A 22,415-nucleotide genomic window follows, 5' to 3' on the forward strand; every position below is an offset into this window, starting at 1 on the left:
GCTTCCCTCCTAGGTCGCAGCCCTGCTCCAGGCCTGCAGGTTGTGTGCCCCATGACAGGTTACTTAACCCCTCTGAACCTTACAGGGAAATCATGAGAGAACTTGGTCAGGGAGCCAAGCCAGTGTGAGACCCTCTGTGTGAGAGCAAGCTTTTGGCAGTCTTGGTTGACTCTTTTTCTACTTGTCCTTAGGGGCTCAGCCTGAACTTTTTTCTCCTAACCCTTTCTTCTCCCCTCTCCTCTTTCTCCTCTTTAGCAGCCCCTCCGCCAGACATGGGCCTATGAAACCTCCTTGTTTCCCCAGAGGAGGGAAACAATTCTGAGGTCTCCTGGCTCCTGGCACACAGAGCCAAACGCGAGGCCAGGCCTATCACTTTCTCCTTGTTTCATGGTTGGCCTCCTGAGAGCACCACCATCGCCACCCCCTACCCCTGCCCCGCAGAGCAGAATCCATCTATGCAAGCTCAGAGTCCAGCAATCCCAAATAAGGCGTCTGGTGCATTCTCGGGGAATCGCCAATCTACTGAGCCTCAGCTGTCATCAGATCTCCAGGCTCAAACAAGAGTGTTGCGGGGGCGGTCAGCCAAGCCATACCCCAGGCATCCTATCCACCATTCAAACAGCAGAGAGAGGCGATAAGCAGGTTCAAGTTTAGCAGGGCCGAAATCTATTCTTCCTATTATCACAAGGATTTCTAGAGAAAGGAGCGGGTCCCAGATCAGAGGAGGGCATGGCACCACCTCACTAAGCCACCTAATGAGTGTACTTTCTAGAGGTTTCTAAAGAGAGCCATTGGAATAGCTAGGCCTGCCACACCAGCTCTTCAGAGAAGGAGGCAGGGGATCAGATCGTCTGGGGTTACACAGCCAGGTTGAGGCCAGCCTGGGCTACATGAGATCTTGTCTCAAGCAAAGCCAAGGTAGGGCTGTGCCCCTCCTGGAGGCAGAAATTTTTGTTTCTTTCTCGGATGGGTTTCCTTGCTCCCTGGTATAAAGATTGAATACAGTACAAATCATCTTCCCATGCCTACCTGCGACAGACTGTATTTGAGAAGAGAATGTCTCCAAATGTGACCAGTGGTCCCTAGGATAAATCCATCTATGGGGGAGGGGAGTACATCTAGTACTGACGACCCAGAGGGGAGGCAGGGAGCCCCCAGCACTCACATCTGGACACCAGCAGCCCTCAGTCCTGTGACTTTGTCTTCTGTCTGTCTGTCTGTCTGTCTGAACAGGATCTAGCCTTAGACTCTGTAGCCAAGGATGGGTTTGAACCTTTGATCCTCCTGCCCACAGTTCTGGGATTGAAGACACCACCATGACTCCCATTCATTATGGGATGGAGCCAGGGGCCTTGTGTGTACTGGGCAAGGCCCTGCACCATCTGAACCATGTCTCCACCCCTCCCTCAGCTTCTTCATAATGGCTATAGATTAACCAGCCCATCATCTTCATATACATGGAAGAGACTCTGTCTGCCCCTGTGTCCAACCCTTCTTCCAGCACAGCAGAGTCCAGGAACACTCAGCTAGGCAGAATGGGAAACAGCGTCTTCCCCCACCCTCGGGCCTGGTGTGCAGCTGGGGGAGCCCACAACTGTGGCTGGGCGCACTGGGGTGGCGAGCACGTCATCCTTGGCTGTGCAGTAGTAGGACTGCCCCAGTGCCGCATGGCCAGACTACTCTAGGCAAGAGCCAAAGTCAGATGTGCCCAAGGTCCTCCGGGTCCCAGGCTCTGTAAGAGGCCAGATCTTTTTTTTTTATTAAAAACTTTTATTTTTAAATTTAAATTCAAATTAGAAACAAGGTTTCTTCACATGTCAATCTCACGTCCCTTTCCCTTTCCCTCCCCTCCTCCCACTCCCTCCCACCACCCACCCAATACCCCCTCCTTTCCCCAGGGAGGGTGAGTTCTTCCATGGGGGTGTCCATAGTCTGTCATTTCATCCAGGGCAGGGCCTAGAACCTCCCCCCAAGAGTCCAGGGTGAGAGTGCATCTCTCATTGTGGGATGGGCACCCAATGTCCATTTGTATGCCAGGAATAAATACTGGTCAACTACCAAAGACCCCATAGATTACCTAGGCCTCCTCACTGACACCCCCATTCAGGGGGTCTTGATCAGTCCCATGCTGGATTCCCAGGCATCAGCCTGGGATTCAAGAGTTAACCCTTGTCAGGTCAGCTGTTTCTGGGGGTTAAACCAGCCCAGTCTTAATCCCTTTGGTCATCAGTCCTCCCTCTCTGTTACTGGCTTTCTCGAGTTCAGCTCAGTGCTTAGCCGTGGGAGTCTGAAGAGGCCAGATCTTAACGCAGGGACAGGACAGCAATGGGCATGGCATAGGGGCAGCACAGGACAGTGGGGATGGCTGGGTGCCCAGGGAAGACACTAAGCAACAAAAATGAACCCAACAAATGCTCAAGAGGAGGGGTAAGAGGAGGAATGCAGAGAGTGACGGGAGCTGGGCCTGTTTCAAAGGCAAGAACAGCAGTCACAGAGGGTCGATGACCCTGTCCCTCACCCTGGAGGCTGGATCCTGGCCATCACATACTTCTGTAGCTCTCCTCCTAGTTCAGAATACTTCATGTCTTGAATAAAATGGAAGGTTTTTTTTCATCCTAAAAGCCTGGGGTACATGGATGATTCTGGGTGAACCCCAGTTCCAGAAGTCAGCTTCTCACGTCAGTTTGTGTTGTGAAGTCTGCATGCTCAAATGGTAGCTCTCGCTCTTGCCATCACAGCCCTATCCCAGCCGGAGGGAAGCCCAACATAACAGTTTTCCACTTTGTGGTTTATTCATTCTTACCAACAGTGACTCCCACGTGCCGGGTACCACTGCTCTCGACAACCTTTCAAGGGCAGGGCAGTTTCTCAACAAGCCAACCAAGGCCCAGAAAAAACAGATGTGAGGCACAGCTGTTCTACAGTGCGGGTATAGGGCTGCAGATTCAGCCATTCCACTGTTTGTGCCCTGTGGTTCCCTGAGGTGCGTTCTGCTTGTGAGTCACGGCCCTCAGGCTTCCTGGTCCTTTCTTGTGACTCAGGTACCAGGTCACCCCCAGAAGGAGCACCAGGGTGGGGAGCTTAGGGCAGCCCCCAGCTGCTTTGAGGAGGGAATCATCAATAGGGCTTTTCTGGTGGATGACCATCAGGGGATGCTTCTTTCTTAAGGGCTTCTGGGGCTCCTGGCATCCAGCCGAGAGGGGGAAAACATAGCCCGCTGTCCCCAGGCCCAGCACACGGCCCCTCACAGAAGCCTGCTGTCAACCTGTTGGGACCTAGGATCACCATGGACACCTTTGGGCCTGTCTATGAAGAGGGAGGACCCACCCCGAATGTGGACCGCACCCACGTGGCCCAGACTAAAGGAAAAGGAGGAAGTGAGCTGAGCACCGGTGTTCATCTGTCTCTCCCTGACTGTGGCCGCAGTGCGACCAGCTGCCTCACGCTCCTGCCGCCATGCCTTGCTTGCCATGATGGACCGTGTCCTCATACCATGAACCAAATAAGGCCTCCCTCCCTAGAGTTGCTTTTGTCAGGTGTTCTTGGGGACTTGCGCTTTGGGGACATTGCCACCCCCCACTCCCTCCAGCACCTGGCTTTCTCTCAGGGCACACCTGAGCCGCCAGCATGAACCTGTACACGGCTTGTCCACACAGCCTGACTTCCCATGCATGGAGCTCTGCAGCTGGGCAGGACCCCGAGGCAGCGCCTTCCCACCCACCACCCCAGCCAAAGAGGGGGTGGAATCCATCCTTTCTCACAGAGTCCAAAGCAGAGCGGCCTCTCGGTGATGACTGGGCTCTATGACCAAATAAGGCAATATTTCATTTCAGTGTTTACAGCGTGTGAGCCGGGCACGCGGGGCACCACAGGGATCCCAGAGCATGCTGTCTGCAGCCCACAGCCAACAACTCTGCTCAAAGCCAGGTCGGGGCCTCCCAGAAATGGCAACTTGTCACTTATCAGATTTACACTAATAGAGCTGGGGGAGCCAACCTAGACATCAAGATCAGAGGCAGCACTGAAGTTCAGCTGGGATGTGGTTTGTCTCCCTAGGCCAGTGGCTACATACACTCTTTGGTAGTACCTTTGCCCCACCCCAGGATTTACCACCAGCTGTTTTCTCCCTGGGAGACAAACCCAAGTCCCTCCTCCCTGACAATGTGAGATTCACCAGAGGGCCCAGCTGAAGTTTGGTATTAACAATAAGACTAGTGTTGAAGTTTAAAGCCATCAGGGGCTCTGAACATCAAACAAAGCCTCAAAGAGCTGGCTGCAGCCACGGAGACCCACCACAAGGATGTGTGGCTGGGAGGGCCAGTGCCTGAGTGTGGGACCCGCATACAGTAGGTGCTCAGCAAATGTCAGTTGTATTTGTATCATTGCACTGCACTGCTCTGCAGAAGGCCACCTGGGAACTGGGCCCAGAATAGCACTGTAGAACCTTCCAGAAAGAAATTTCACCTGTCCACAACCCCCGTCCCCCCCCCCTCCCGGAATCCCTACCTTCTCCTGTGTGACCTGGATCTCCTAGAGTCTCTGGTGCTTCAGGAATATCATAGCTGAATGCATGGAAATGAGTGAATGTGTGACTATATGAAAGTAGAAAAAAAATGACTAAGTGAATGAAGGAGCGAATGAATGTATAAAAATCAATGTGAGAACAAATGACAGAGTGAATGCGCAAATCATGAATGCATGAATGAATGAATGAATGAATGAATGAACAAGTAGAAGTAGAAGTATCATCGTCTCTGTCCCGAGCCTTCACTGAGCCCCCCTGTGTCATACTTCCCTTCACTTCTTCAGAACCATGTGACTGGGGTCCCCTCTGGGCCTCACCAGCCTGGTCTGTGAAAAACCATGTATTCAAGGCTGAGTGACCTGAAGAGTGTAGGGAATTGAGGAGGCACTTGGGGAGGGCTAATGAGCATGGGCAGGGGGAGGGGTACCTAAGAGGGCAATGGCTTCTACTGACTCAGCACTTCAGGGTGAGGGGCCCTGGGTGCTGACCCTCAATGCCAGCACCTGACCTAGACTTATGTCACCTGTGAGAGCCAGAGGGGCTTGTTCCGGGACAGGAGGCCCACCTTGAGGGTCCATCTCTATGATTGGGGGTCTGTCTTCACCTTGGGGTGGTTCTGTGCCCACCTTGGAGGGCTGTCTCCCTGGTAATGATTAACTACCCTGGGATACTTGACAAGGAGCTGCTGAGTCATTTTGTAAACCCTTCTTGCTCTGGGTGTGGCCTCCCTCACCTGTCTGAGCTGCAGAGGTGTCGCACAGCTCCTCCCGTGGTCCTGACAGCAGACCTGCTTCAGGGAGCAGGAGCTACCTGAGGCTGGCCCGTGGAAGGCAGTCCGATGGAGGAGGCGAGCAAGATGGAGGAGCCAGTGTGGAAGCCTCTGCTGACTAGTAAGGATGGGGCTTCTCAGGGGCATGAGGGAGGACCTACGCCGTCTGGGACAGGGCAGGCCAGGTGCCAGTGGGTCCAGTGGGCTCAAGCATGGCTGTGCATAGGCAGCCGCCTCTCAAGAGGCTCCTGGGGTGTCCTCACGGAGATTCTCCTCTTCCAAGTGGCTGTGCAGGCTGCAGGTGCTTTGCTCTCAGTTGCAAGCCCACCTCAAGCAGTACGGGACATTTTTAGCCTCCTCCCCAGCCTCTGCCCTTGAGAGCTGGTCTCCTTTGTGTAGCAGCTGAGCCAACCAGACACATGCTCCACCTCTCTGTGCCTTGGCAACTCAAGAGACACGAGCTCAAACGGTGCCCACCATGGGAAGCCAAGGCTACAGAAGGGGGAGAATAAACCATCCAGTGGTCCCTGGAATAGGGTTCACCAGCCTCTAAAACTGATGACTCGACTTTACCTAGGAGTAAAGCTGAGGCTCTGAGCAGTTAAGTCACTGGTCTGGAGACACACAGCAGGTGAGCAGGCTTGAGCGGCCCTGCTGTCTCTGTCCTGAGGTTCCTGTGGGGAGATGCGATCAGGGAAACCAGAACTCAGAAATGGAGGCCTGTCCTCTGCTGTGTAGCCGTGGACTGACCACAGCCCTGCCTGCTGCTAAGCTCCTGTGAGATCTGTGCCTTTCTGTTCTTCTTTGGATTCTAGGGTCCTTCTGTAGGATGGCATGGACCTCAGAGCCAATGCTCCCACTTCTGTCTTCTGGGAAGTCAGCCACCACACTCAACTCTTGTCCTGCTGGTACCTTGATAGTGTTCCACTACTGCCTGGCTGGTGTCCGGCTCCCAGGCCCACCCTTGACCAATGATTGCTGGATAAGTAGGAGTGTTGTCAGTCCCAAAATAAAGTCTGGCCTCGGAGAAGTTAGGTCATTGCTGGTCTTCTAGTGTCAGCGAGTCCACATGGGGGTGGCGGAACTCACATTGAACAATGACACAGCCACTACACAATCTGAAGTCACCCCACGGGCACCCCTTCTTGAGGCCCTTGACTTGTGTGAGGGCCGCTTTTTCCATTGTGGCCTCAAGCAGCCACACTGGGTGTTGAATTGGGCAACAGGACTGTTGTTTGCTGGGAGTTCCCAGGTGGGAGGTTCTGGGGCACTCCCTGGCTTCCTTCTGGGAATTCTGGAAAGTGCAGAACCCTGCCTACAGTCTTTGAGCTGAGTAAGGCAGAAGCCAGGACAGGGCTGTCTGTGGTAGAATAAAATTTGTGGGTCAGTCATTTAGACCCTAAAGGGTGGCAGCAGGGCCTTTCAGAGAGGTGGAGGTTAAAATCCGAGGCAGAATTTCTTCCCACGAGATCCATACGGAACGAGTGATTTTCCTGTGCCAACGGCAGAACCCATGCTTAGCCCTGCCTCAGACATCTGCTGGCAACACAGGCCTGTGACTCGGGGTCTTCCCTTGGAAAATCTCTCCCTGGCCATGCGTGGGAATCCACATCCTTCAGTTAGCTTGTTTTCCATGGTCTTGGAACTCCAGGTCCCACTTGTATCTCTAAAGAGAACAGTCAGTCAGTCACTTTCTAGTACAAACAAGGTTATCCTCTCTTCCCCTGGTGAATGTGGGTTGGTTGAGTGGAAATGGTCTCCTCTTCAGGATGCAGGGCCTCTGGGGAACAGTGAGGGGAGTGGGGATGTGTGGAAGGCCCATGGATTCTCTTTCAAGGTCATGGGAGTGAAGTCCAGCCTGGGAAGGTCACAGGATCTGATCTGAGCTAGAGCAGTTGTGGATACTGGGAATCTACAGGTTTGGTCTCGTCTTTGGCAGAGTGAGCACTGTGCTCTGCCACAGCAGGGCCCCTTGGTGACACCCACAGCCTGGCACCAAGAAGAGAAGGAAGGCTCATGCGAGAATCAAGCTGTAAAATGCCATATTGGGCATTTGGGAAGGATAGAGAGGCAGTGTGGGACAGGGGTGAGCCGCATCACTACTCAGTATGGGTGGGGTCTGCAGTGGGGTCAGCGTGGGTCAGAGGCAAGGATAGCAGAAAGACCCCCAGGTCTAGAGATCATACATGTGCAGGCAGTGCAGATGACCAGGGAGGAAGGAAGGCGCACGGAAGATGTCCACCACCTATGACTGTGTGTGCCCAAGCCCTATGCTGACTGCCAGCTTCCATGGGGAGGTTTCAGAGTGTGCACCCCATGGTTCTGTCTCTTATGAGCTGTTGGGAAGGCCCAATGGCCCTGGTGTCAGGCCTGGGGCATCCAGCCTGATGTTACGGGAGTCTGCAGAGTTCTGGATGTTTGACTGCCGAGTTCTGGGAACCAGGAAAGGCCACACACCTTCCACCTCTCAGGGACCCAGGGAAGGCTGTGCTGACTGAGCAGCAAATCTCTCAGAGGTCAACTCTGAGAAGCCATAGAGACTAGGAGTTTTCTAGCATCAAACCAGGCATTCATCTTATGGCCCAAGATGACTGCCAGAAGGCAAGGCATTGAATCTGTATCCCATCCAGTAGGAGGTTAAAGGGCAAGGAGGGGCTTCCTTTCTATCTGGGAGCTGCCCACATCCAATTTGACCTGATTTGGTTTTGGAGTGTTGTGTGTTATGGTGTCTCATGCACACTAGGCAGGCACTTTCTGCTGACAGCACCCCATCCTGTATCACATCACTCATTCCCCAGGACCCAAGAACAAGTCAGGCCACAAGTAGCTGCAAGGAAGGCCAAGATAGGCTGTTCGGGGTCTATATAACTGCCTGCCAACTGAGAGCTGGAGGTTCTTAGTGTGAAAAGGAACAAAATCTGAGCTGTAGGTTTGCACTCAGGCCCATGACAGAGGTCTGAGCTCTTGTTCTCCCCCTGAGCCTCAGTTTCCTCATTTATGAAATGGGTTGGCTGATAACCATAGCATCTGAACTCATTCTACTCAGCCTGTAGCTGTCCCACAAAGCCTTCCTCATGGAATCTTCTAGGTGAATGAGGCAGGGTGGAATGCTGGGAATACTGTGTATCCCAGGGGCTGGGAATTCTGTCAGTCACATGGTCTGTGTGTTTGTTGAGTGATTGACTGCTATTTAAGCTGAATGAAAGGGGACTACTTGACTCTCAAAAACAAACAAGCAAAAACAAAAAACCAAGCCCAAACCCAACTTTTTCTTCTGCCATTTTCCTTTCTTTCACCTCCTTCTTCACTTCTTTTAAGACCCATAACTGGCTTGTGTCCCAGATCCCAGATGTGGGTTCCAGGAGGGGTGCCCTGTGGCCCATGCTTACCCTCAGCCTAGCCTAGCCGGCTGTGGCTGACTTCCGGTCCTTGGGTATTGAGACTGATTCAGCTCTGAGACCCTCCTCAGGCTGGAGGGTGGCTTCAAGTATGATTATCAGCTGTCATTAGATGGTGAGTTCCAGACCAGCCTCGGTTACTGAGTGAGGCCGTGGGCCTGTGGAAGAGTTGCAGCTGTCCCTCTGGGATGTATCCCATGGGTGTGTCTGGGAAAGTCACCTTGGGTGTCTGGGCTTCTCCAGATTACATGGGCCATTTAGGTACCACCTGCGCCGCCAGGTTCCCCTGGAGTGACCAGCATGCATTCTGCCCACCTGTCTGCCTCGCTCCCTGGCTCCGCCTGCCATGTGCATTCCAGTCAGAATCTGGGAAGCTCTGGGATATGACACTCTGTGGGATGTGGGATGGGTCATCTTCCTGGAACTGTGAACTTTTTAAATTTGCTGTCATCTGGATGTTTGACTGCCGAGTATTAGCATCTTGATAAGAGCTTCCGGGTAAATACATTTTATCCAGAGCTGGTGCCTGAGGCCTGAGTCACCAGGGAGGAGCAGAGTCCTCCCTGGGATGGCATTCCAGACGGCAGGAGTGGATTTAAGAAGAGCAGCCCTCAGGGCCTCTGCACACCTCTCGTTTCTGTAGGCTGAGACCCCAGACCCCCGCCCTGAGCCCTTCTGGACCTGCCTGGCCCGGGCTCACGGACACCCTTGTCCCCGGGGGTTGTCTCCTGCCCGTTTGTCTCCTCATTTCTCTTTAGACTCCTCTTGTCATTTGTTTATTCTTTCTCTCCCTCTGAAAAAAATGCAGTGACCTTTTTCTATTTTGTTCTGGGGACAGGACACAGAGCCCGGGACATGAGCCCCACTCACATTCTGTGCTCGTCTATGGAGTTCACATTCTGCTTTGATTCCAGCGGGGTCAGCATGGGTGGAAGGGACTTGATTTAAAGTCTCCTGCAAAAACAGAACACAGTGGGAGCTTGGGAGGAAAGTGGAGGAACAAAGTCCTGGAAGGAAGATAGCCCGGAGTCCTCAGGGTGCTGTGATCCCAGCACTGGGAAACGAGGCAAGGAGAACTGTTGTGAGTTCCAGGCTAACCTGGGCTACAGACTGAGACTCTGTCTCCAAAACCAAAAACAAAACAAAGAGAGAAATGAAAAACAAAAGAAAGACACAAAAGAAAAGAACTTGACCCCAGCTGTGAACAAGCCCTGGCCTCCCCCTGGCCCTGGTCACTGTCCTCTGTGGTATTCTTGGTGTAGGAGCTATTGTGGATGTCCATTTTCCACACGAGGAAACTGAGGCAGGGTAAAAGCAACATCTGGCCCAGGATTTCAGAGTTGGTCAGAAGCCCACTTGGGTGCTTTTAATGCAGATCCCTGACAGAGGGACACCCTGACATGGGGACTAACTCCTCGGGGCTCCTCTGGTTGTCCTTAAGCCTCCCCACACTCAGTATGAGGAAGGGAGCAGGAACCACTCTGTAGCTCACAGTGTCTAAGACACAAGACCCTGTGGCCCAGCTGGGAAGATTGAAGATGCTAGCTCAAGGGCAGGCTCTGTCCAGCCCAAGATCCCTGGAGGCCAATGACAGAAACAAGTGGGAGGCGGGGACAAAGGTCTGGGGAAGGCTGTGAGCTGAGGGACAAGGGTCCCATACACTGTTGTCGGCCTCCCTGCAGGCCGAAATTGGCACTGGCCAGCACAACTTAGCCTGTCTCAATCGTCCCATTTGGCAGTTCCTCAGACATTCAGTTGGCTGCACCTGCGAGACAGAACAGTGGGTTCCCTTCTACATCCTGGAGTGGGTTCCACCAAGGAAAGGTGGGATGGGGATTCTGGACTAGACAAATGACCCTTTCCTGCAGGGGACCACTGGGAACTGCAGGCTCCTGCAAGATTGCTGGTGACTTCACAGACTGACCACAGCCCCTGCAATGACCTGAGCTACTCTTAGCAGAGACCCTCAGAGAGATTAGGGCCCCAGCCCCTCTCCCCCAGTTTGATAGAAGATAATAGAATGCAATGTTTCCACAGTCTTTTCTCTTGAAATGTCTGGAGACAGTGGTTCTGGGACCCACACCCTTCTGGATGAGTCCCCCTGGTGTGGAGACTGAAGCTACCAACCTGTGTCCAGGGAGGACATCTGCTGTATGGTGGAACTTGAATTCTCTGGACATTTGTCACAAGCTACTTGCTCTGTTAGGGAGGAGGCAGGGGTGAGGCTGAGGGGAAGCAGGAACCTGTCCTTTGTTTGTAAGCTTGGGTTTATGTCCACATGACACTGGGACAGAACGCCTACATGCTGGGCTGTGATGGGGATATCTCAGTGATTAAGAGCCCTGGCTGCTCTTACAGAGAATCTGGGTTCAGTTCCAAGCACCCACATGGCAGCTCACAAATATCTGTAGCTCCATTTCCAGGGGATCTGACAATCTCTTCTGGTCTCCATGAATGCTGTACACATGTGGTGCACACACATACATGCAGACACATACTCATACACATAAAATAAAAATAAATCTCTAAAAGCTTTTTAAAATGACCCTTCACTGGGTAGACTACGTCCCCATCCAGCACCCCAGCACTTCAGTACATGACTGTAAAAGGATAAATGGGGTCCCTGAGTGACCCTAAGCTACACAATGAGCCCTTTACATGAAGAGGGATCAGGACAGACACAGGATTCAGGGAGAGTATGCCATCTGTGACACAAGGAGAGTGGGCTTGTGAGGGGCCAGCCTTGCAGCACCTCAATCTGACCTCTTCTCAAGACAAGGAATGATGGAGGTTTGCTATTGAAGACTCGGTCTGTGACATTGGCCATGATGACTGAAACTGATTCTCACGGCCTCTGGGTAATATGAAGGTAACTGTTGTACCACTGGGTCACCCAGGTCTGGTCAGCATTATGTGCCTTAAGATTAGCTGTCTCCAGGAAATGGTCACAGGGTGAGAATCCTGCCCATGTCACCCGTGGCAGTGCTAGATGGTCCCCAGCAGTCCCTGGGGGTCCCCAGTGATCTCTGGTGGTCCTTAGCAGTTCCTAGTGGTCCCCAGCAGCCTCTGGGGTCCCCAGCAGTCCCCGGTGGTTCGTGGTGAATTTCCCCAGCAGTCCCCACTATTTTCTATTCCCCTGAACACAGGGGATGCATCTTTTGGAGCAGGTAGGCAGTACTCAGCTGGCCAAGATTGTTATCACAGCCCAGGTCAAAGTTAAGGTCAGAATACAATGTTAACAGAGCTCAGCGTATCACCCAACAGGTCAAAGCCCCCAGCACAGACCATCTGAGTGGAGTTCTGAAGGCCCAGGAGAGGCTGAGAAGTTTGTTCATCAGTCCTGAACATCAGCCACTCCAGCATCCACCAACAGAGACCTAAGAAGCAGCAAACTGCTTGCTGCAGCTACCAGCTGCCCCTCTAGACCAGGTTTCATAATGGTAGCACACAGGTCCTCCCACAACCAACTCCTGCCAACTGTGCCCAGCCCTGGGTCTGAGCTCCCAGCCCTCTACTGCTCCACTGGGAGATGTCCATGAGCTGACAGACCTACACGAGGACTTGGGGACACCAGTGGACCCTTTAAGATGGAAAGAGCCGTACGAGCATGCCACCGATGTAGGTGGGTTCCCACCCTTGCACAGATGGCCCTGAGGTATGAGTGTAGGCTGAAACCTGGTCTGTTCTCCGAGTGAGATCTGAGGTCATGTTCCTTTCTCAACCCCTGTTAGGGTGGCCTGGGGACACAGATTCACTCTCTTCTTCTGAAGGACAAAGGAGCCCTCTCCCCCGCATGGCTGTCTTCAGAGGCATTGTGGGTGGTATGTTCACTCAGATCCCTTCAGAGACACCTGAGGAGCGGTCCCATCATCCCCCTTGGGTTCCCTCCTCCTCTGCTCAGGTTTCCTCCTCCTTTGGGAAGCTGACCTAGCCCTGAAAGTAGGGCTTTGTGAATAGTGGCCCCCAGAGTCCTGTCATTTCAAGTGGTGACTGAGAGGGACTGGGAAGACGGTCCAAAGGGACATACAAGGAGGAGTCTGAGACCGGCTTCCGTAAGAGGAGGCTGAGTTGCTGGGCCTGTGTGTCCCTGAGGGTGGCCTGACCCTAAGAATCAACACGATCCAAACCCACATTAAAGGAGGGTGAGGTGGCATTTGGGACAGACCAGTCCTTTCTACCAAGAACTCAGTGACTTTGAACTTTGCCTTCGGTTCTTGGAAGGGATATCTCAGGCCACCCCCAGGGTCATCTTCCAGAGGCCACTCCTTGGATCAAATGACTATGTGACTATTTCCATTGGCCAAGTGCACCTCAAGGTCCCATGGGAACAGTAGGTTCACAGACTGCAGCCCTCCACTGTCATATTTTAAACATTAGGAACTCACTTTTCTGGCGAGAGGCATTTCCCACCAGCTCTCAAATGAGCCTGAAGTCCCTTGGCCCATGCATAGCCCTGTGGTCTTTGGGGACTCTCTGTCCATGCCCCCAATCTGCTGTTGGAGAATCACCCATGTTTCTGTGCTGAGCCTTCCGTCAGTGGTATTTGCTCTTTGCAAAGGCAGCTTGTTTCCTTTGATGGCATATCGAGCACAAATATTTGCCTTATTAATTAGCGTCCATTTAACTCCAAAAACTCAAGTGGAGTGGGCAGCCTCTGAGGTTAAAAGTTAGGTAACACCTTGACATGGTGGACTGCCCTCCACCCTAGGCCCTTCACCGTGAGTAAACAAACTAAAGGGTAAGGACAGGACAGTGTACCCAGGTGTAGATTGTGACTGCAGCCAAGGACAGGACAGTGCTTTGTCTTATTGTTTCTAGACCCTTCTCCCTACTCAGTGTGAGTAGTGTGGTCACTGGTGTGTATTTTCCCTCAAATACCAGGAAGAAATGGTGCAAGGTCATACAGTGCCACAGAAAGAGTGCTGGAATTGAGCAGAACTTTCTAGAATAGTTGGGCCTGGGATTGGATCCAGGGGCTCCACTTACTTGCTGTGTGGGTCCTGGCATATTCTTCCTCCTCTCTACGTGTCATGTTCCAAAGAGGTACATGGGAGTACTCATTTTGATATCACGTGGTTGGGGCTGAGGGTAAAAATCAGACAGTGGGGTAGAGGCTGGCTGTGCTGGCTGGCTGGGCTTCTGAACCTCAGGCGTGCCTCCTTGCTTTTTGTCTGTAGAGTCAAGGCTGTCCTGAGCTCACTATGAAGGGCTGAAAAAGTCAGATACCATGATCCCAGCATCCAGGAGGCAGCAACATGTGGATTTCTGTGAGCTTAAGGCCATCTTGGTCTACAAAGTGAGTTCCAGGAAAGCCAGGGCTGTTACATAGAGAAATTCTGTTTTGAAAAACAACAAAACAATGCAGTCAGGCTGGTGGTGCACACCTTTAATCCAAGCATTTAGGAGGTAGAGACAAGAAACTCTCTGTGAGTTCAAGGCCAGCCTGGTCTTCATAGCAAGCTTCAGGACAGCCAGGGTTACATAGAAAGACCTTGTCTCAAAAACAAAAAGATCAGACAAAAGAGCCAGAGAGACTAGAACAAGTATTTGCTGTGCTTAGATTAGCCCTATGGACTTTTTTTTTTTTTTGGTTTTTACGAGACAGGGTTTCTCTGTATTGTTTTCCAGGCTGTCGGTCCAGCCCAGCCTCGAACTCACAGAGATCCGCCTGCCTCTGCCTCCCGAGTGCTGGGATTAAAGGTGTGCACCACCACTGCCCGGCGCCGTATGGACTTTTATGCCTGCAATGCCAGCATGGGGTGGCCAGAGACAGGAAGATCACTGGGGTACATTGGCCAAAGTGAGTTCCAGGATAAGAGAAAGAAATTGACAAACTAAAGTACAAAGTGGTTGAAGAAGATACTCAAGTGTCAACCTGTGGCCTCCACTCACATGTAAGGCACACAGAAATAAAAGGTAGATAGATAGAGAGATAGATGATGGATGAATAGATATAGATAGATGATGATGACAGATGATTGATAGATCAGTCAATCGATAAATAGACTTAGTGAAGCTAAATCCTTGGCCACTTATCTGCCCTGCTGACCACAGTCACTCCCTGCCTAGCCATCTAGCACCCCTACTCTGCACCCACAGCCACCTCTGCCAGCGCCTTTCACCTGGAAGCCCCACATCTCTCACGGCTTCCCAAGGCAGGGGCTACTGTGAGCCCAGCCAGCCTTGTAAGGAGACCTTCTCCCTACGCCCCGATAGTCATGACGGGTGCTGTATGGAAGATCACCTGACCCTCGCCTGAGGTTCCACAAACCCCCTCCTCCACCTCCTTGCCTTCCGTATGTCCTTCTGCCCAAGTTTCCTGTGGCCTCATGGTCTCTAGAGGCGAAAGAATAAAGGGCGTGGAAGGGGCAGGGGCCCTGTGTATACAGCCACAAGGAAACCATTATCTGCACTGTGGTGAGATCACCTGGTGTTGCAGTTGCTTTGGTGTCACCCATACTCCTGTAAGGAACCCCCGACTCATGCTTTCTAGGTAACTGAACCCTCCCAAGCTGGACTTAAGGGACTCAAGCTCCAGCTTGTTGTTGGAGCACTATTAGGAGGGGGAGGGAGTCCTCCCACCTCTAGCCTGCAGTGAGCCCTGGGTGTGGAGTCCCTTTTTGGTTTAAAAAAGTAATTCATTTATTTTGTGAATGTGCCTGTAGGTATGTTTGTAAGTGGTATGGGTGAGAGAGGTCAGAGGATAACTTGCAAGAGTTGGTTCTCTCCTCCATGTGAGTTTGGGTATCAAATTCAGTACATCGGGCTTGGCAGCAAGCATCTTTACCCACTAAGCCCTCTCATGGCCCTGCTTGTGTCTTTTTATGTCATAAGGTTGACTCTGAAATTGGTCTCGCTGAGGATGACCTTGAACTCCTGATCCTCTTGTCTCTATCTCCCAAGATACACCTCCACATAGTTGACTGCTCCCTCCTCTGAGTGTCAGTCTTCCAGCCAGTGACATCGGTGGCCTACCCACCTTAGGTGCTAACAGAGCCAAGCTCTCCCCAAGATGATGGGAAATCAGAATAATAATGACGATGACCCTGAGAGTGTTCTGAGGATGAGTGACAGCAGGGCAGGAGGGATTAGATGACTTGGTGTCTCTTGGTTTACCTAAAGGTTCAGGAAAGGTTGCTGGGAGTCTGGAGAAGCTTGGAAGAGGTGGAGCTATGACCATTTCTTATTCCTTTGAATCAGAGGATCCATTTTCATACAGCAAATAGCACCTTTAGTGGCCAGACAGCTCTTAAATAGTCCATTGGGAAGTTTATACTAGGAGTGGACCATGTTTGAATTAGCCTTTTGTCTCACTGACTAGGTCCAGATGGGTCACAAGCACAGCATGGAAGATGGTTTACTTCTCAAACTCAGAGTATGAGTGAGCCCTGAGCTCTTAGATCCACGTCTGGCTGCCCTCAGCAAGCTGTCTCAGGTCTTGGAACAATGTGCGTGGCTCTCAGTTCCCAACTGAAGTCTCTAATGGCACCTAATGACACCAACACAGCCTCAGGGAGTGGGGGGGGTCTGAGGGGACACTTGTGAAGCGAGGCATTTTCTCATTCTTGCAACCATCACCCTATCCTGCAGGCTCCAGCTTCCAACACACACCTGGGTTTGGCCTTTTGGCTACACATGACCTTGAGTGTGACTGTGTAACAGAGTTGTTACAGGCCCTGATATACCTCTTTGGAGGGCTGAGCCTGTCCCAGCTGCATCCAGGGCATCACCGGCAAAGTCTATTTTAAGCTGGGCCAGACCCACGGGCTGTGCTCTGGCCCCAGCCTTAAAGAGCGCTGCCTTCTCCCTCCCTCGCCACCTCACCAAAAAGGGAAACCATTTTCCATAATGACATGCTGGGCTGTCTGATTACTGTATTCCATAATGATGGCTGTGTGTTCCAATGACAGGCACGTCACCTCCCTGTTCAGTCCGCTCACCCTGCTTACTGTTGGTATAAATACCTCCCCCAACACACACAGGCTGGGGAGGCCCTCGCTTCAGAGGGTCCCCACCCCAGGCCTCCTAGGGAGGTGGGGGCATTCCTCTTTGGGGCCACTCTATCTGTGAGGGCCACATGGGCAGCCCCGCCCACGCCTAGCCTGGCATGGCTCCCATATGACTTAATTGGCTAGAATAGCAGTTGAGAGCAATCTTTTTAAAAAGGACACTGTTTCAGGTGTTTGCTGTCCTGCCTCTTTATCATCTGGGGTCTGGGGTGGAGATCAGGGCAGTTTTGCATACATTGGACATAGCTCAGAGATTTACTTGAACATGACTTAAACTGGAGGAAAGATAATGAAAAGGAAGAAAGAAAGAAAAAAAACTGGCTTCTGTCTGAATGAATCAACCTCTATTAATGACTCCTTAGCATACTTCTGATAATAATACGTTAAAAAATGTGTATTTTAAAACCTGGCTCAGTAGACAATAGCCAGCTCCGGCCCCCAAAGGTAAACAACGAGGGAGTAAAAATAGTCCCAGCAAGTGTTTACATTTTTGTCCCCCTGAGTCTTTTTGGTTTACAGTTCATCATTTCAAGGATAAGAATTCTAGAATTTTCTGTGTATTTATACAACAGAGCTATTGCTGTGCCCCACGTTAGTGATCAGACCCTTCCAAGAAAAACCAGTTTTATCTTGACTCCCACACACTGGTCAGATAGACTATGACTGACTGAGGAAGACCTGGGGCAGCCCCTGGCTCCATGCCGTCTCCTCAGGCAGATATCAGGTGCAGAGCACCCACCCCATGGTGGGAGGGAGAGGAAAAGTTTCACCTAGCCCCAAACTTCTCAGGTCACACTCGGGAGGCACTGAGGCAAGGTCAGAGCAACCAGGCTCCCTCGGTTGGGGGTTTTTCTGTGGTTCACTCACTACAGTCTTTCCCACCTAGAGCAGTGCACATGGGGACCAAGCTCCTAGCTGGGAGCCTCTTCTCTGTGAATGCAGTGAGGGCCACACAGTGTGTCTGGGATCTGTCTCCATGAGGGTCCAGTCAAAGCACTCACGGAGAATTGTCACTTCTGTTGTCAGAGGGGCCCCTGGGGGCTACAAGAAGGGTAAAACGACTTTTCAAAAGTTGAGACTGGTCACCCATCCACCTGCCTCCCACCTCCCAACACCAAGCCAGCAGATTAACGTTTTGTTTAAGGTCCTTCTGTCCCACAATTTATGATAGTTATTTAGAAATGTCACACAGAAGGCACCTCCGCTGAGCCGTGGGGCGCTCAGAGTGCCCATCCCACAGCTGCCTCCCAGACAGCAGGGTCTCTGGCTCACTGCCCCGAGCCTGCGCAGCCGCACCAGCAGCGCCATAGCAGGAGCAGGAGCAGGACCCTGGACCAGAGGCTCAGAGCCTTCAGCTAAATGCTTCGGTTAACGAGACTCCCCCACAAGTTTTCTTTCATCCAGAGTCTGTTCTCAACTATCCAGAGTCTTAAATTCTGCACAGGTGGAGGGGGAGGGGCTACCCTAAAACTCCCCGGATTTTGTTCTGAGGGAGTCACATCTCTAATCCCAACACTTGAGAGAGAAGGAGGACCAGTCCCCCAACATAGCATCTCCATCTCTCTCTCTCTCTCTCTCTCTCTCTCTCTCTCTCTCTCTCTCTCTCTCTATATATATATATATATATATATATATATATATATATATAAAATAAGAATCAAATAGCGAGTGTAGTGAGCACCCCTTTGATCCCAGCACTGGGGAGACAGAGGCAGGTGGATCTCTGTCAGTTCTAGGGCAACCAGGACTGCAAAGTAAGACCCTGTCTAAAAATAAAATAACACAGCCCCCCGGATTCCGCTGTTAGCCTTCTCATCTCATCCCACAAATTGGCAGAGTTCTCGCCCAGGGTCCTGTGGGTTAGGGGCGGGGCTGGCCCACCCTGCGAGCCTCCCCCTGTTCAAGGCTGCACCAAGTCTAACCGCCTGTGGGGCCAGGCTGGAGTTGGGGGCACCTCCCATGCAGTGGGGGAAGGGAGGCGGGAGACGGGGCGGGGCGAGGGCGCGGCTGCAGGTGACCCCGTGAACCCCGGGGCGGGGAGCCGGGGGACCCCAGAACCAAAGAGCCGGGGGCGGAGCAGCGCGGTGCAGGCGGCTGGGCTCAGCGCTCCTCCCGCCTCTGCCGGTCCCTTTGCTGGACCCAGGGCGTCCGGAGCAAACACATCATGCAGGACACGCAGGACAGCGACATCGACCTGGAGGGCTTGTCCCGCGGGGGCGCAGCTGCCGACCGTGAGTGTCAGCGGGGACCGGAAACAATCGCTCACGAGGCACAGGGAGCAGGAACCCCCAATTCAGGTGGTAGGACCTTCTCTGAGCTGCCCGGCAGGAGGAGAGGGAAGGGATTTGGGTGGAGGATGCAGAGGACACTGATGGACAGATAGACAGATGTGGCCAGGTGTTGCGTGAGGGCTCGTGGTGGTGTCCTGAGGGAACCTCGTGTCTCTGGGGGGGACCTTGTTTGTCCCCTAAGAGAGACCTTGCCTGTCCCCTGGAGAGACCCTGCCTGTCCCCTGGAGGGACCTAGGCCACCGGGCTGCGGACTCCCTTGGGAGCATCCCCAGCCTGCTGCATCTACCGCTCCTGGCAGATGTGAGTCTTCGGATGTTTTTACAGGCACTATTAATACTCTTAATATTTCCGCGCTGTTGTGGAGATTTATTTGGGAAGTAAAGTAACTCCAATGACTCGAAGTCATAACGGAAACTGCTTGCAGAGCAGGGAGACAGATGAGGCTTCGGGAAGCCAGGCTGGGAGGGGAAGTCCTGGCCAATAAGTCACTAACTTGGATATTTTTATATGAATAATTTTCAAATAAATGACCCAGGAGATGTTTCCTGCGTGCTCTCCTCTCAGTTCAGAGGTTATTAAATAAACCCGGAGTGGGGTGGAGAGAGGGTGTGCACTTGATTGCATAGTTGAGTTTGCTGGGGATGAGCCTGGTCAGGGTGCTGTCCTGCCATCAAGCTACTTTGTGGCCCATGAAGCAACTTATCCTGACATGCATGTGTTCTTTAAACGGCCCATTTTGCGTTTTTAGCATCAAATTGAAGGGGGCAGCACCAGTACCAGAGCAAGAGCCAGGGCTCCTGCCAAGTGTGTACTGGCCAGACCATTCTGTCCCTGCTCCAGCTCATATTTCGTCCTTTTTGTAGTCAGTCTGAAACGCCAGCTCTGCGCTGGTTCGGGTGAGCATCTGACTGGGTTCTGGGCTCTGGAAGGGGCGATGTGGATGTCCATAGATGACACCTAGGTGCAGTGGGATGTGACCATCCCCTGCTGCACAGACTGGGAAACCGAGGCCTCACAGAATATACGGTGGCACCATCTGTGCGCAGCTGTTGTGAGGCTCCCTTACTCCATCTCAGGAAGAGTGTGAAGCCATGAAGCCAAGACCCGACAAGAGAGCCTTGTCCTGGCCTGTGTGTGCCTGCTAATCACCATGGCAGGGGGGTTGGGCTCTAGTTTCTACCCGGACTTAGGCCAGGTGGGTCTCAGGTGCGGGCATCCAGGTTTTTCTCTGTGGCAGGTTGGATGGAACAGATCCTGGGTGGGCATGGGTGCAGGATGAACCACCGCAGCCTTCACTCTTGGTGAGTGAGTCCCTCTGGTTCATCCCCCTGCATCACAACTTTTATTCTGGCTGTCTGCTGAGCAGACAGGCTCTTGTCCCTCTAGAACCTTGGGCATCACCAGATCCAGGAGCAAACCAGCCTTAATGGCTGGGTTTACACAGGTGCCCGGCCCCACCCTCACAGGCATGCAGAAGGGCTGGGCGTGTGTGAAAGTGGGAACAGCTTAGAGTAGAACCAGAGACCTGAAACGGGTAGCATTTGCTGATGCACAGACCACAAGGAAGCTTAGAACTTCAGGACAGAAAGAAGCCCAGAAATCAAGGTTGTTCTGCCCCAGTTTGAGCCTCTGATGGGGACAGTCTTGGACAGTGCAGTTGTGCAGGACAAGGTGAGCGGGAACAGAGACCGCAGAGCCAACCGCAGCTCTGAACTCCCTCTTTGCTGCCATACCCACTCTGTAACTTTTCCTCAAAGCCTAGAGTGTTGTGAGGGTGTGCTTGAGTCTGTCGCCTGCCTGAGTGAGGACTGTCATCCTGGCCATCTCATTGCTATTCTTCTGAGGGAGGGGAGGGTAAATGCATGCCATGCAGGGCGAATGTGGAGTTCAGCTGCAGCTGGGGCTCCTGGGTTTGAGTACCTGACAAAGCCAGTCCAGGCAGAGAGTGGGGAGGAATGGAGTGGGGGGATGCAGAGGCCCCAGGGGGCCACTTGAACCTCGTGGTGTGTGTGTGGGGGGGGGTGGGTGGGTGGGTGGGTGGTGGCTCTAGATTCAAGGCTGGGCCACTGAAGAGCAAAGGATTGAGCATTAATGGGACAGAAGACAGAGGTAAGAGTGAGGCAGATCCTTTGATTTAGTTTGTTTTTGCCAGATAAACTATATAAGATTTGCATAATGGTTACATGTTCACTCACTGGCATCAAACCTTGTCATGTCAAGTGACTGCCGCTCATCTGCCATTACTCCTATACTCTATCTGTCAGACATAGACTGTGCTTTCTTCCTGGGCCCTAGTAACAGTGATTCCCCCACCAGTCTCTGTGAACCTGTCTAGAGTCCCACCAATGGTGTCAATGACACTGGTGACCATCATTGTGCATTGTTGTCTGTATGTGTTCTCAAGGTTGCTCTGTCTGACAGCATGCCTCCATGTTTGTTTTGTTGATGGCAGCGTAATAATCCATTACTACAAATACACCAGGTGTAATGCCATGATTCCAGATGACCCCGCCGGAGAGCCAGCCCTTAGTTCTTTTGTGTAACTTCCTGAGTGAAGTGCTAGACCAGATAGATTTTCCATCTTTAACATCAATAGTTATTATTGGACTGAGAGATGGCTCATTGGTTAAGGGCAACTGCTGCTCTTGCAGAAAATCCAAGTTCAATTCTCACATCCACATCAGACAGCTTCCAATCACCTGTAACTCCAGCTCTCGAGGGACCCAGTGCTTCTGAGAGCCACAGGCACCTGCATTCATGTGTGCACATCACACACAGACATAGAGCTAAAAATAATGAGATTAATCCTCTAAAACTTTGTTATTATTGTGGGGGGTATTATGATGTGTGTGTGTGTGTGTGTGCGTGCGCGCGCACGTGTGTGCATGTATGCATCATGTTACCTGTGCAAAAGACAGAGGACAGTTTTCTTTCTACCTTGATGTGTGGATTCTGGGGCTTGATCTCAGGTTGCCAGTCTTGTGTGGCAAGGGCCTTTACCCACTGAGCCATCTCACTGGCCCTCTTTGTTTTCTACTTCCTCATTCCATATTCCTGTTAGCATGGCACAAGGGTACCAACATCCCTAACAACATATGGTGTTTATATAATTTTATTTGTTTGTTTTGAGATGAGGTCTCACTGTATAGTCCTGGCTGTCCAGGAACTTACTATAGTGACCAGGCTGGCCTCAAACTCATAGAGATGAGTGTGTCTCTGCCTCTCGAGTGCTAGCATTAAAGGGCTGTGACACCATGCCGGGCTTATAATTTTTTTTAAAATGGAGACTCATGCACCTTGGGCTAGCCTCAAAATCCTCATGTAGCCAAAGATGAGCTTGACTCCTGATCCTTCTACCTCCATCTCCTAAGTGCCAGGATTACAGCCATGTGCCACCTCCTCTGGATTATCTTTAGTTTTTTC

At 52.1% G+C, this 22,415-nt stretch overlaps 1 protein-coding gene across 9 annotated transcripts in view; it reads left to right on the forward strand.

Annotated features, from left to right (window-relative positions):
• Nucleotides 1–5,279: 5,279 nt before the first annotated feature.
• Nucleotides 5,280–22,415, forward strand: part of Ano1 (anoctamin 1) — a 164,182-nt gene continuing 147,046 nt past the window's right edge. For 7 of the 9 annotated variants that reach the window (XM_021227295.2, XM_040750642.1, XM_040750666.1 and 4 more), the window contains exon 1: nucleotides 18,982–18,998. Coding sequence is in view for 1 of the 9 variants with exons in the window: in XM_021227304.2 (XP_021082963.1) it covers nucleotides 5,364–5,415 (52 nt within the window). In the remaining 8 variants the exon portion in view is untranslated. Of the gene's footprint in view, nucleotides 5,416–18,980; nucleotides 18,999–22,415 lie in introns of those variants that run through there. The other 2 variants (XM_021227304.2, XM_040750628.1) reach the window with 2 other exon arrangements.

This window comes from Mesocricetus auratus, unplaced genomic scaffold (assembly GCF_017639785.1).
Source record: "Mesocricetus auratus isolate SY011 unplaced genomic scaffold, BCM_Maur_2.0 Super-Scaffold_4256, whole genome shotgun sequence".
Taxonomy (NCBI): Eukaryota; Metazoa; Chordata; class Mammalia; order Rodentia; family Cricetidae; genus Mesocricetus; species Mesocricetus auratus.